This window comes from Geotrypetes seraphini, chromosome 9 (genome assembly GCF_902459505.1).
Source record: "Geotrypetes seraphini chromosome 9, aGeoSer1.1, whole genome shotgun sequence".
Lineage (NCBI taxonomy): Eukaryota > Metazoa > Chordata > Amphibia > Gymnophiona > Dermophiidae > Geotrypetes > Geotrypetes seraphini.
Window position 1 is genome coordinate 98,534,969 of NC_047092.1, and position 15,674 is coordinate 98,550,642.

The 15,674-nt window shown below is 44.5% G+C and overlaps 1 protein-coding gene across 9 annotated transcripts in view; it reads left to right on the plus strand.

Annotated features, from left to right (window-relative positions):
• The window catches only part of YEATS2 (YEATS domain containing 2), a 1,675,245-nt gene that overhangs the window by 949,289 nt on the left and 710,282 nt on the right, over nt 1-15,674 (plus strand). For 8 of the 9 annotated variants that reach the window (XM_033957686.1, XM_033957691.1, XM_033957693.1 and 5 more), the window contains one exon: nt 6,906-7,013. In XM_033957686.1, the coding sequence (XP_033813577.1) occupies nt 6,906-7,013 (108 nt within the window). The remainder of the gene's footprint in view (nt 1-6,905; nt 7,014-15,674) is intronic. The other variant, XM_033957687.1, reaches the window with a different exon arrangement.

Sequence of the window (15,674 nt, forward strand, 5' to 3'; positions counted from 1 at the left end):
CACTTTTATAAGCTTCTCATTAATGTCTGATTAGTAGGATTAATTGTGCAAAGAGTTTGTATATTATCGGCCCGGGCAGCATCTCTGTTTTCCTCCCTTTCTACCTTTCCAGCACTTGCAAGATCTCAGTTTCCTTCTCTTCCCACCTTTCTGGCCCATGCAATATCTATTTCCCACCTTTCCAGTCCGTGCAGCATCTCTTTCCCTCCTGCCCACCCTTCCAGCTCATATATCATCTCTTTTTCTCCATCTCCAGCCCCTTGCTTGTACAGCATCTTTTTCCCTCCCTTTCCATCCCCCAAGCTCTTACAGCATCTATTTCCCACTTTTTTCATCCCCTAACCTATACAGCATCTGTTTCCCATTCTTTCCACCTTTCCAGCCCATGCAGCATCTTTGTTTCCCTCCCTTTCAGCCCGTGTAGCATCTGTGTTTTCATCCCCTCCTTTCCAGTCCGTGCAGCCTCTATTTCCCTCTCACCCACCCTTCCAGCCCATGCAGTCTCTCTCTCCCTCCAACCCACCCTTCCAGCCCATGCAATCTTTCTCTCCTTCCCTTTCCATCCCTTCATCCCATGCAACATCCCTTTCCATCCCCCCAGCTTGTGCAGCATCTTTTTCTGTCCCTTTCCATCTCCCCAGCTTGTGCAGCATCTTTTTCCGTCCCTTTCTATCCCCTCAACCTATACAGCATTTGTTTCCATCCGTTTCCACCTTTCCAACCCATGCAACATCTCTATCCCAGGACAAGCAGGCAGCCTATTCTCACATATGGGTGACATCACCGACAGAGCCCGGATGCGAAAGCCTCGCAAGCAGACTTGCTTGAAGAAACTAGAAGTTTTGAGTCAACCGCACCGCGCATGCATGAGTGCCTTCCCACCCAGCTTAGGGCGCGTCTCCTCAGTTCTCAGTTTTCTGCGCAGCCGAAAAGTCCGTCTTTGACTCTCTGTGTTTAACTCGGTTACTTCATGCCTTCTCTACACCATGGTTTGTGTTTTTTTCTTCACGAATCGTTGTTTTTTTACTTTTCTTTCTTTTATTTATTTATTTATTTTTTTAAATGACTTTTCTTCCACTTGGCCGCAGCCCAGTAGCTTCGATTTTGCGGCGGCCGTTTTTCCTCCTATGTCCCGGCCAGCAATGGGCTTCAAGAAGTGTAGCCAGTACCAGCGTGCAATTTCCCTCATGGACCCACACCGTTGGTGCCTCAAGTGCCTTGGGCCGGATCATCAACCGAACTCTTGAGCTCTGTGCTACTCTTAAACCTCGAGCCCTTAAACGTCGTCGTCTTTTGGTGGAGAAGCTCTTCGGGATGGATTCTTCCTCTAATCCCTCAACTTCGAAGGCGACCTCGGCCTCACCTTCGACCGAGACTTCTCCTGATTCTACTGCTTCCACCTCAAGCCTCATCAGACCTTCGTCGTTTGCAGCGGCTCTCTCCTCGACGACTTCTGCTGTATCTTCCCCTGTATCCTCAGGTCAGATAGCTCAGCAGAAAGTTCCAGCGGTGGTGCTTAAGGTGCCTAAAACTTCCAAGTCGAAGCACATTTACACTGCCTCGGTGGAACCTCCAGCCAAAGCAGGTGGTCCGGTTTCAGACACGGATCCATCCTTGCCGGCTTCTTTCCAGACCATTTTGGAGAAGCAATTAATTCAGTTCCTTACTAATAAGGGACCAAATCTTCTTTCTCTCATCCAGCCTGGGCATTCTGCAGACTCCCGCGAGGTCGAGCCGCTTCCTTTGCCTCAATCTGAGCTTGCACACTCTTTGCAGGGAGCAGATTCTCTGCGAGTGTCTGATCTGGCATCTAAGCACGTAAAGCAAGGAGCAGAATCTTTGCAAGTGCCTCAGCAGGAATCCTCACACTCTATACAAGGAGCAGAGTCTTTGGGAGTGCATCGAGGTTCCTCCATCAAGCCTCTGGAGCTTGGATCTCTGGAGCTTGGTGGCATCGGCTGCTTCTGTCTCCGAGGTGAAGTCTCCTCGATCTTCAAGATCTGCTTCCAAGCACCGTTCTCACCGACGATCGAGGCTTTCATCGAGGCATACTTCCAGGCATAGTTCTTCTTCTAAGGAACGTCCCTCTTCAACTAAGCCTCGATCTACTCCTACTTCGACTAGACCGCCGACTCCTCGATCGAGGTCTCCACTTCCACACCTTGAGGATGCAGCGGTTTCGATTGCTTCGTCCAAGTTTCCATATTCTTTTGATGCCTTTTTTCCTGCCGAAGCTTCATCTTCGACCCAGGCTGTCTCGACAACCTCGAGTCCTTCTCGAGGCAAAGCATTGGCGGATCAGCTATCTTTTTCATCTTTTCTTCGTCAGATGGCTGTGGACTTGGATCTTCAATTAGATGCTGGTTTCAAATACTCTAAGGAGTATCTCAAAGTCATGCATTTACCTCAACTTCCGGCAGAGTCACTTAAGCTTCCTCTTCACAAGCTTTTGTCTCAGACTTTTGCCAGATGCCTGGAGACCCCTTATACCATTCCAGCTGTTCCAGGCAAATTGGACTCTAAGTATAAAACTCTCCATTGCAAATGGTTTGACAACTCACAGTTATCTCATCAATCCCTGCTTGTGGAGTCATCCTTAAAGAGGTCCCATCCTTCCAAGGTTTATGCCACAGTTCCTCCTGGAAGGGAAGGGAAAACTATGGACAAATTCGGACTTCGCATCTATCAAAATTCATGATGTCCTCTAAAGTCCTTAATTATAATTTTCATTTTATTACTTATTTTGAGTTCCTCATAACTCTTTTACCTAAATTTTTGAGTTATTTGGATACTCAAAAACACTTTGAATTTCAAGAAGTCATTGCTTCTTTATCACAACTCAGATTACATCTCCTTCAGTTGTCATATGATGCCTTCGAGTTGTCTGCCCGGGCAGCTGCTTGCTCTGTAGCAATGCATCGCCTTGCCTGGCTTCGTACCATTGACATGGACCCTAATCTTCAGGACCACTTGGCTAATATTCCTTGTGCAAGCAATGACCTCTTTGATGAATCTATCGAGGCAGCCACCAAGAAATAGTCTGAACATGAAAAATCCTTTGCTTCTATTGTCAGACCTAAGCCAAAGCCAGCTCCTGCCAAACCTACACGCCCTCCTCCTATATATCAGAGGCATTTTGCTCTGAGGACGGCTCCTTACAATCGCCCTGCTACTAAGAAATAGCAGCCTCAGAAACAACAAAAATCTCAACCTTCTGCTGCACCTAAGGCTACTCAGCCTTTTTGACTGTTTAAAACAGAGCATAACCTCCACCGTTCTGACTCTGACTTCTTTTCCCCCTGTAGGAGGTCATCTCCATCATTTTTACCACCGATGGACAACAATTACATCCGACCTCTGGGTGTTAACCATCATCAAGGAAGGATACTCTCTTCATTTCACTCAGGTTCCTCCAGAGTTTCCTCCAAGAGAGTATCCTTCCAGTCCATCCCAGACCGCCCTTCTTCAGAAAGTTCAAGCTCTGCTTCATCTCCATGCCATCGAACCAGTTCCTTTGGAATAGCAGAACAGGGTTTTTTACTCCCGTTACTTCCTTGTTCCAAAGAAGACAGGCGATCTGTGGCCCATTCTGAATCTCAGGGCTCTCAACCAATTTTTGGTCAAAGAAAAATTTCAAATGTTGTCCCTGGCATCTCTTTATCCCCTTCTCGAGCAGAACGACTGGTTATGCTCTCTGGATCTCAAGGAGGCCTTCACTCATATTCCCATTCATCCGGCCTCCCGTCAATACCTCAGATTTCGGATGGGGAATCTACATTTTCAATACAGAGTGCTGCCCTTCGGCCTGGCTTCATCTCCCAGGGTTCACCAAGTGCCTGGTAGTGGTAGCAGCAGCTCTAAGGAACCATGGTCTTCAGCTATTTCCCTACCTCGACGACTGGCTCATCAAAGATTCAACATCTCAGGGGGTTATTGTAGCGACCCAACGGACTACCTGGTTCCTACAAAGTTTGGGATTTGAAATCAACTTTCTCAAATCTCAATTTCAGCCCTCACAGAATCTACAATTCATTGGAGCTGTTCTGGACACTGTCCAACTCAGTGCATTCCTCCCACAACAACATCCGGAAGCTCTTCTTCAACTCTGTCATACAGTGTCTTCCCGCTCTTCGAGACACGCGATGGTTCTCCTGGGTCACATGGCCTCCACAATACATGTGACTCCTTTTGCCAGACTTCACCTCAGAATTCCTCAGTGGACCCTGGCATATCAATGGATGCAGGTTTGCAACCCACTTTCTCGACACATAAGTCACTCCTTCATTGAAGCAGTCTCTCCGTTGGTGGATGCTCTCTTCCAATCTCTCTAAAGGCTTGCTTTTACAAACGCCCCCTCATCAGAAGGTCCTCATGACAGATTCTTTGACCTACGCTTGGGGCGCTCATCTCGATGGTCTCCGTTCCCAAGTACGGACCAGTACGGATCGTCAATGTCACATCAATCTGTTGGAACTCAGAGTGATTTTCAAGGCTATCAACACTTTTCAACATCTACACAACCAAGTAGTCCTCATTCAGACAGACAATCAAGTCGCCATGTATTATGTCAAGAAACAGGGAGGGACGGGATCTGCCTCCCTTTGTCAAGAAGCTCTGAAGGTTTGGGACTGGGCGATCTGCCACAATACCTTCCTCAAAGCTGTCTACATCAAAGGGGCGAAAAATTGCTTGGCGGACAACTTGAGTTGTCTTCTGCAACCTCACAAATGGACTCTCCATTCCTCGCCTCTTCATCACATTTTTTCACATTGGGGAACGCCTCAGATAGACCTCTTTGCAGCTCCCCACAACTACAAACTGCCTCAGTTCTGCTCCAGGATATACTCTCCTCATCGCCTCGAGGCAGATGCTTTTGTTCTGGAATGGACAAATCTCTTCCTCTATGCATTTCCTCCATTCCCTCTCATTCTCAAGACTTTGGTCAAGTTGAAGAATGATCATGCCACCATGATTCTGATTGCTCCTCAGTAGCCGAGACAACCTTGGTACTACTTCAACTCAGCAGCAAGGAGCCATACCTTCTACCAGTTTTTCCTTCTCTGCTTACACAGAGCCAGAGATCTCTGCTTCATCTCTACACCTGACAGCTTGGTACCTCTCAACATGACTCCTCTTCAGTTTTCTCAACCTGTCAGAGACATTTTAGAGGCTTCTAGAAAACTTACCACTAGACAATACTATTACCAAAAATGGACTAGATTTTCTACGTGGTGTTTTTCTCATGATAAGGAGCCCCAAGATTCCTCCTTATCTTCTGTTTTGGATTATCTTTTGCACTTATCGACTTCTGGCCTCAAGTCTACATTGATCCGAGTCCATCTCAGTGCAATTGCTGCTTTCCATCAGCCTATTGAAGGGAAACCCCTGTCTGCTCATCCGGTGGCTTCCAGATTCATGAAAGGACATTTCTATGTCAAACCTTCTATCAAACCACCTCCTGTGTTTTGGGACCTCAATGTTGTCCTTGCTCAACTGATGAAGCCTCCATTTGAACCAATTGACAAGGCTCATCTGAAGTATCTCACTTGGAAAGTGGTGTTTCTCATTGCCCTCACATCTGCTCGAAGAGTCAGTGAGCTGAAAGCTCTTGTTGCTGATGTACCTTTCACAGTTTTCCATCATGACAAGGTGGTCCTCCATACTCATCCTAAATTCTTACCTAAAGTGGTTTCAGAATTTAATTTCAATCAATCCATTGTACTTCCAGTGTTTTTTCCAAGACCTCATTCTCATCCTGGAGAAGTAGCTCTTCATACTGTGGACTGTAAGTGTGCTTTGGCCTTCTATTTGGAATGCACCAAACCACACAGAACTAATCTTCAACTTTTTGTCTCCTTCGATCCAAAAAAGTTGGGACATCCTATTTCTAAGCGTACCATCTCCAACTGGATGGCTGCTTATATCTCATTCTGCTTTGCCAAGGCTGGATTACCCCTACACAGTAGAGTCACAACCCATAAAGTCAGAGCTTCAGTAGCTTTTCTCAGATCTACACCTATTGAGGAAATTTGCAAGGCTGCTACTTTCACTTTAACTATTGTCTGGATGTTTTCTCCAGACGGGATGGACAGTTTGGCCAAACAGTTTTAAAAAATTTATTCTCCTAAATTGCCAATTCTCCCACCATCCCATTCTGGTTAGCTTGGAGGTCACCCATATGTGAGAATAGGCTGCCTGGGATAAAGCACAGTTACTTACCTCAACAGGTGTTCTCCAAGGACAGCAGGAAGCTATTATCACAACCCACCCACCTCCCCTGATTGGCTTCTCTGCTAACTATCTGAACTGAGGAGACATGCCCTACGCTGGGCAGGAAGGCACTCGCGCATGTGCGTTGCGATTGACTCAAAACTTCTAGTTTCTTCAAGCAAGTCTGCTTGCGAGGCTTCCGCATCCGGGCTCCGTCAATGACATCACCCATATGTGAGAATAGCTGCCTGCTGTCCCTGGATAACACCTGTTACGGTAAGTAACTGTGCTTTCCCCTCCCTTCCCTCATTTCCAGCCCGTGGAGCATCTCTTTCCCTCCCACCCACTCTTCCATACTGTGCTGCATGTCTTTCTCTCCCACCCACCCTTCTAGTCCGTGCAACATCTCTCTCCCTCCCACCCTTACCCAGTCTGTGCAGTATGTCTTCCCCTCCCAACCCCTCTCCCCATTCCGTGCAGCATGTCTTCCCCTCCCACTCACCTATCCCCCAGCCCGTGCTGCATGTTTCCCTCCCCACAAGCCTGTACAGCATCTCTGTTGATTTTATGTTTTTTAGGGTGGGGGGAATCAGTAAAATTACAATTAGTTATACAATGTGAATTTTCAAAGTAATTGGGTAAAACCAAAACCACATTTTTTTTTTATAACCCAAATGTACATGCTTTATTTCTAGCAGGAGGAATCAATGTTTGCAGCCATGCCACCTCTTTGTCCAATTGGAAGTTATTCTAAGGTACAAAACCCGAAGCCTGTTACAGGAGGACTAGGAGCATTTACAAAGGTAGTGTTTTTTCTCTGTGGTCTGCCTATTAGTATACTAAATAGCACAATAATTGTGTTTGTTTGTTTTTAAAGTTTACTATAATAGTATTTCCAGTGCAATAGGTGAGACATTCTAGACCAGTGGTTCCCAAACCTATCCTGGGGGACCCCAAGCCAGTCAGGTTTTCAAGATATCCCTAATGAATATGCATGAGAGAGATTTGCATATAATGGAAGTGACAGGTATGCAAATCTCTCTCATGCATATTCATTAGGGATATCTTGAAAACCTGACTGGCTGGGGGTCCCCCAGGACAGGTTTGGGAACCACTGTTCTAGACAGTAGGGTTATTTCCATATAGCCGCGTGTTGCTGCAGAAGGAATCCACTCCGGATTTTTCACTCTGCCTCTGTTGTATTTCATTTGGGTCTCTAGCTTCAGTTTTTTCCTTATCCTAGGACAAGCAGGCAGCATAGTCTCACATGTGAGTGATGTCATGGAGCCCCTTTATGGACAGTGTTAAAAGTGAACTGTCACTTTAAGTTTTAAGGAACTTTGTGACTGCCCATACCGTGGAAGTGCGAGTGCCATCCCTCCTGATGTAGGCTTGTGGTTCTTCAATCTCCGAAAAGCGATGAAGTTCTTTTTTGGGGCTTAATCCAGTCGGCGTTGCCTTCAACCCATATCTGTTTTCTAAACCTGGCCTTTAGTTGTTGTTTTCCTTTTCTTTCTCATTATTATTTTTCTTAAAAAATAAATAATAAATAATTTGTTTTCCTCACTTGGGCTCCTGCCTTCATGTGGGGCTTTTCAGCCTTCGTGTTATTTTTTGGTGTTTTTTTTCTCCTCAATTTTATCATTGAGTTTAATTTTGCTGCCACAGTTTTTCCATTCATGTCAAAATTGTTGATGGAGTTAAAAAAGTGCTGTCAGTGCCAGCAAACTATTTCCATCACTAGCCCACATAGCTGGTGTTTGCAGTGTTTAATAATAATAATTTTATTTATATGCCGCCATTCCGGGGAGGTTCTAAGCGGCTCACAGCACATACAACAAAACATACAATTCCATTAAAAGTATCCTGTTAAATACAACAAGGAGGCTCTGAGCATCATGTTGACACCTGCACTTATAGTAGCGCTCACTAAAAGCTTGTCTCATTCAACAAGAGAAGCTCTTCGGTTTGGCTATGGACACCAGAAAACATTACAAGCTTGCAGTATTGGTGGTGACAGCATTGATATCGGCATTGGGAAAGCCTCTATAGCATCAAGTCCCTCGATGCTAGCTAAAAGTCAGTGCCATTGCTCTCCAGCTCTGCAGGTTGTTTCTCCTTCAGGGTGTGCATCCTCCTCGAGGTCACCCTGCCACACTAGTGGTACCGGCCATTGAGCCAAGGATTCTGGTGCAGCTCTCAAAAGAGTAACTCAATGAGTTTTTCAGGTGGTAAGGAGATCGGTGACATGTTTAAGTTACATTCGACACTGGTGCTTATTTTGACTCTCTTGGTACTGGCCCAGCCTAAGCATAGCAACTCGAGGTCACAAGGTACCAATTCCAGATCTCCATCAAGGCACTGGGCAAGCTCTCATCAATCTGCCAGTAGACAATGACGCTCTTAATTGAGACATTGATCTTCAACATCATGGCGTTGCTCCCCATCGAAACATCATCACTCTACATCGCAGCATCGACACTCTTCATCAGCTAGATGCTCTGTATTGAGGCACTGTCAATCTGAATCACATTGATCCCATGTTTCTAGGGATAAGAGAGCTTGCTGTCACTCTTATTCATCATCTTCATCGAGAAGCATCGTCTTGTCAGTCTCATTGTTCTCCTCTACATTCTTCTTAAAGAGAATCACCTGGGGTTCCTGTAGTTGATTCTGGTTTCTGATGTCACCATACTGATTCTGAGTGTGAGCCCACTCTGTCTGCCCCTGAGTCATATGTTATACCTTCAGATCCATCTCCTCCTTCTCCTGAAGGACTTTCCTTTACTAAATACATTAGACAGATGGGCAAGGCCCTCCAATCAAATTAGAGTCTGGCACTGAGCCCAGGGCAGAACTCCTTGATTCCTTGGATTATGATGAACCTCCTAAAGAACTTATCAAGTTCTCTGCATAATCTTCTTAAGCAGGCCCTTTTTTGAAACTAGGAGATTCCTCCTTCTGTTACTGTTGCCCCAAGAAAAATTGATTCACTCTACAAAATAATTGCTTGCCCTGGATTTGACAAACCGCAACTACACCACCAATCGTTGCTTGTAGAGTCAGCCCTTATAAAATCCTCCAGTATCAGGGGTTTATGCTTCAAAACTACCAAAACTCTATGTTGGCTAATAGAATGCTCAATTACAACTTCTACATGTCATTTTATTTTAAACATCTTGTAAAAAAGTTGACTCACTTTGAGCAGTATATCCCAAATTTCCATGTTTATTTAACATTTGATATACCGCAATAGAGGAACAACTATGCGATTTACATATAAAACTAAAAATTAAAATAATATAACAGATAGAACTACAATATTAATAGTAAAGACAATGTCTTCAGAACATCTTGAGGATTTTCAGCAGACCACACATAGTCTTCTACAAACCAGGAAATATATGGCATCCAGAGCATTGGCCATATTGGCTATGAGGTGTCTTGCTTGGCTACGTTATGTGACAGGGAAGCTCCTGTCACAGGTAAAAAGACTGTGGAACCAGTCAGAAATACAAACCCTTAAGGCTGTCAGCTCTAAAATAAAGCCCGGTTGTTCTGGTAAAAGCTGCAGGGTAGCCCAACCAAATAGCATGGAGTTAAAGCAGGGGTAGAGCCAGCCATGAATTCTGGAAGGGAAGGCACTGAAACCACAAGCCAGGCCCTATTACTCATTTCCCAGGGTTAGGGAAATCCAGGTAGAAGGGGGTGGAGCTGGTTACCGAGCCCTGCAACCATGCAAACCTCAAATAGGCAGAAGGAATTGAATCAGGTTGGGCAGACTGGATGGACCATTCAGGTCTTTATCTGCCATCATCTACTATGTTATGTTACTATGTTACTATCAGGGAGGAGGAGGAGGCTCAGCTGTTTCTGATTGTAGGAGCCCAGCAGCACACCAAGATAGCTGCTATCTCCCTTCTTCCACGAGCCAGCCAAGTAAGCTTCCAGGATGCCAACCCACCAGGGGAGAGAGATTACCTCCATGGAAGTACCATAACTTTCCTAGCACGTTTTGGGGTGAGGAGCTGGAAGGTGTTCCTGAAGGGGAAAATGATTTGAGAAGGCTGGCAGGCATTCAAAGAGGGGGATGGGAGGAACAGGCAGAAGTGGAGAGCCCTAGTTCCCTGGAGCCAGCATGGGAAATGCTCAGTGAGGAAGACATTGAAGAATGTATGTTTGGAGAAGACATGGATCTTGAGTCCTGAGCTGGAAAAGGCATGGCAGCAGTGCCCAATTAAGAAAAGGAAAAGTATTTCCTAGAACCTCGGTTCTCCTTGTTGCCCTTTGAAAGAAAGTTCAGGCTGTTAGGGGCATGTACAGGTGGGCTGAAGACCTTAGCAAGGGAGGTTTGCCCCGCACAGCCTGTGTCCAGGTTGTGAACGTCCTTCAAAGGGAGGGATAGAGTGAGAGAGAGGAAAAATAATAAAAGCCAAAAACGTATTTTTTTCTACTGCAAGTATAGTAGAAAGCTTGCTGGCACCTGTAGTGCCCAGCTGTGAGGTAACAAACCAACTCTGGCTAGGAGAAGCCCTTAGTCCTGAGAGGGGACAATACAGAAGCAGTGAAGAAACTGCAGAAGCATTTTTGGTTTGTTTTTATGCCAATGTGTTGACAATAAATAATAATAATAACTTTATTTTTGTATACCGCCATACCCGGAAGAGTTCTAGGCAGTTCACATCAATTAAACAGAGTTACAGGCGGTTCTATATCGGAATTGATCAAAGTTGTGAACAACAAAGTTGAAATTGGGGGGTGATAGGGCAGGGGGGGGGTCATTGGGGGGGAATGTGTAGGTTAATAAGGAAGGGGCTTTAAGGATCCTTGTCTGGGAAGAGGTGGGTTTTGAGTAGTTTTCTAAAGCCAAGGTAGTTTGGGGCCTTGAGGATCATTTGGGCTAGCCATGGATTTAGCTTGGCGGCTTGGAAGGCGAAGGTTTTGTCGAGGGATTTTTTTTTGAGTGGCATAGTTTTAGGGAGGGAAAGGCGTAAAGTTGAGTTCTGCGGAAGTTTTTGATGCAGTGATTCAGGGTGAAGTGAGGGGTGATGTAGCTTGGGGATAAACCAAATACTGTTTTGTACCAAAAGCAGGCAAATTTAAATAAGATTCTGGATTCTAGTGGAAGCCAGTGGAGTTTGTGGTAGAATGGAGTGATGTGTTCCCATTTTTTCAGGCCGAATATGAGGCGAACAGCGGTGTTTTGGATCATTCTGAGTCTCCTGATGGTTTTCTTTGTGGAGCTCAAGTAAATGATATTGCAGTAGTCCAGTATGCTGAGGATGGAGGACTGTACTAGCAGGCGGAATGATGTGTCGTCAAAGTATTTTTTTATGGTGCGGAGTTTCCAGAGCACTGAGATACTTTTTCTGACAGTGATATCCGTGTGTTTCTCAAGGGATAGATGTTTGTCTAGAGTGACTCCCAGGATTTTTAGGGTTTGTTCAAGGGGGAAAATAGATCCTTTTACTTGAATTGTGGTGTCTTTGATTTTGTCTTTGGGGGTTGCTAGGAAGAATTTTGTTTTGTCTGAGTTTAGTTTTAGTCTGTAGGATAGCATCCAGTGTTCTATCTGATTGAGTATGTTCTATCTGATTGAGTATATTGACAAAGCTTGGCAGTCTTAGGCAGAGGCACATCAAGCGTGCCCTGGACTTGTGTACAATATACTGCAAAATTAAGGACTAAGCTTAAGACAAGTGTTAAGTTCAGTGAGGTGTTTGTTTTTTTTTACTTTAATAAACACAGTGAAGTTTTGTGAAAAGTCCAGTTTCCAGGTTTTCCTTTGACCAACCATACAAAAGGCATTCCTAAAATCTTACCTATGGTCCGAGCCGGGGTTTCCCACCTACTCGGGATCTGGCCCGGCCACAGTATCTATGACATGGATATTAATCTTCAGGACTGTTTAGCCAACATTCCATGCCTAGGGGAAGAACTCTTTGGTGATAGAGTAGAGGCTGCTATTCAAAAACTGACTCAGCATGAGCAAAACTGGAACTTTTTGAATAAATCAAAGCCTTAAGAGTCAGCAATTTAAATCTACTCCAAAACCAGCATCTTATTCTTATAAGAGATGATAATCCTGCAACATCGTCTTCTTCCAAACCTCTACCACAGAAGAGACAAAAGCAACAGCGACCTCAAAAGACCTAGACTTTGGCTCCTTAATAGCGAGCTGTTTTTTTGACATGCTTCTAGAGAGCATGACCACCATATCTCCCTCTCAACCCTCTTCCCCAACCTATCGGAAGTCGACTACAATTATATCATTGACTTTGGGCTCTCATCATGACGGATTCTTGGGTTCTCAAGATGATCAGGGAGGATTACTGACTCCGTTTCGTAACGATACCTTCAAATCACCTTTCAATAGAGTCCTCTTTCACATCACAACAGGCATCCCTTCTACATAAGAACATAATATTTGCCACTGCTGGGTCAAATCAGTAGTCCCATCATGCCCAGTAGTCCGCTCACGTGGCGGCGCTTGGGTCAAAGACCAGTGCCCTATTTGAGTCTAGTCTTACCTGTGTATGTTCTGGTCCAGCAGGAACTTATCTAACCTTTTCTTGAATCCCTGAAGGGTGCTTTCTCCATTAAAAGCCTCTGGAAGAGCGTTCCAGATTTCTACCACTCTCTGGGTGAAAAAGAACTTCCTTACGTTTGTACAGAATCTATCCCCTTTTAACTTTAGCGAGTGCCCTCTTGTTCTCTTCACCTTGGAGAGGGTAAACAATCTCTCTTTCTCTACTAAGTCAATTCCTTTCAATATCTTGAATGTTTCGATCATGTCCCCTCTGTCTCCTCTTTTCAAGAGAGAAGAGGCCCAGTTTCTCGAGCCTCTCATTGTATGGCAACTCCTCCAGTCCCTTAAGCATTTTTGTCGCTTTTTTGTCCCTTAAGCATTTTTGTCGCTTTTTTCTGGACCCTTTCGAGTAAATGCCATAGAAGTATTTCCTACTTCTCAGAAAAATCAGGGGTTCTACTCCAGGTATTTTATAATTCCAAAGAAGACGGGAGGTCTTCTACCAATTCTTGATCTCCATGACGTAAACAAATATCTAAACAAAGAAAAGTTTTGCATGTTATCTTTGAGGACTCTATACCCTCTTCTGGAACAAAACGAATGGCTATGTTCTCTAGACCTCAAAGAGACCTACATACATCTTCATAGACACTGCTCATAGGAAGTGTCTATGCTTTTGTGTAGCTCACCAACATTTCCAGTACAAAGTTCTGCCATTTAGCCTGACTTCTTCCCCAAGAGCATTTACCAAGTGCCTAGTGGTTGTGGCAGTAGCCCTGCACATTCATAGGTTTTAAGTTTTCCATATCTAGACAATTGGTTAATAAAAGCTGCTTCGCCTCAAGAAGTGCTTTCCACAACACAGTTGATAATAACATTTCTTCAACAACTAGGATTTGAAGTCAACTTTTAACAACTAGGGTTTGAAGTCAACTTTCCAAAGTCTCAACTTCAACCATCCCAAAAACTGCAATTCATAGGAGCCATTCCTGACAGTGTTCAACTACGGACTTTTCTACCTCAACAAAGACAGGACACTTTGCTTTATCTTTGCAAGCAAGTTTCTCTTCTATAAACCATTTCAGCCAGACAAATGATTTGCCTTTTGGTGTACATGCCCTCCATAGTCCATGTTACCCCTTTTGCAAGGCTTCATATCAGAACAGCTTAGTGAACCCTAGCATCTCAATGATCTCAGGCTCTCGATCCTTTCTGTCAAAGGATTACAATTACCTCGCCTCTTCGTCGATCGCTTCAGTGGTGGATGGATCTGCCCAGTCTTTCCAGGGATCTAGTATTTCACATCCCTCCACATCAGAAAGTGCTCACCACAGACGTGTCCATGTATGCTTCACACACAAGGTCGCTGGTCTGCTCAAGAAAAAACATTACTCATCAACCTATTAGAGCTGAGAGCTGTCAAATTAGGAGGACTTGATTTTAAAGACTGCTCTGAAAGCAGAGCAGTCTTTAAAATCAAGTCCTCCTAGTTTGCACAGACAATCAAGTAGCGATGTATTACATCAACAAACAAGGATGAATTGGCTCTCTCCCTCTCTGAAAAGAAGCCAAGTACATTTGGAAATGGGTGATTGCTCGAAACATATTTCTCAAGGCCATATATATATATACAAGGGTCACAGAACACTCTAGCCAACAAATTAAGCAGATTTTTGACCACACAAGTGCACCCTCAACTCCAAAGTATTATGCAACATTTTTTTACTATGGGGGTCTCCTCAGATAGATCTGTTTGCCTCTCCCCATAATCACAAATTGCCTCAATACTGTTCCAGGCAGTATTCTTCTCAATGTCTGGAAGCAAATGCTTTTCTTCTGGATTGGACAGACATGTTCCTATATGCATTTCCACCAATCCCTCTCATTCTCAAGATGTTAGTTAAACTCAAGACAGAGTTAGCCGCCATGATCCTGATTGCTCCTCGGTGGACCAGACAACCTTGGTACTCCCTTCTACTTCAGCTAAGTGCCAGGGATCCAGTTCCCTTTCAAATATTTCCATCTCTGCTCACTCAGAGTCAAGGGTATCTTTTACATCCCAACATGAAATTGTTACACCTCACTGCTTGGTACCTCTCCGCCTGATTTCAGCAGATCCTAATTTGTCTGATGCACTACAAGCCATTATAGCTGCTTCTAGAAAGCCCTCTACTCATCAATGTTATCAACAGATATGGACACGTTTCAATACGTGGTATACTCTCCACTACGAAGATGCTCCATCTTCAACTTTATCATCAGTATTGGATTATCTTCTCCATCTTTCCAATTCTGGCCTAAAAACTATTTCTGTCAGAGTTCACCTCAGTGCTATTAGTGCTTTCCACGTTCCTGTCAACAATAAATCTCTGACCTCTTATCCTCTTGTTTCCAGATTTATGAAGGAACTTTTCAATTCCGTTCCTCCACTCAAGCCACCTCCAGTTGTCTGGGATCTTAATATAGTCCTAGCCATTTTGATGAAACCATTTGAACCAATGGCTTCTCCTCACCTCAAGTTTCTCACTTGGAGAATGGTCTTCTTTATTTCTCTCATTTCTGCTTGTCAAGTGAGTGAACTCCAAGCATTGGTGTCGGATCCACTGTTCACAGTATTCCATTGTGATAAGTGGAATTTCATCTCAATCAATCAATTGTGCTACCAGTTTTCTTCCCAAAGCCTCATCCTGAAGAAACAGCTCTCTACACCATGAACTGTAAATGTGCCTTTGCTTACTACATACAATGAACTAAGCCACACAGGACTTCACCTGTTCATCTCCTTTGATCCTATCAGATTGGGCAAGCCTGAAACCAAAAGAACTATTTCCACATGGCTAGCGACCTGTATTTTTTTCTGGCATGCTCAGGCTGGGCTGCAGCTCGAGGGTTGTGTAACAGCACACAAAGTCAGAACTATGGCAGCATCAGTAGC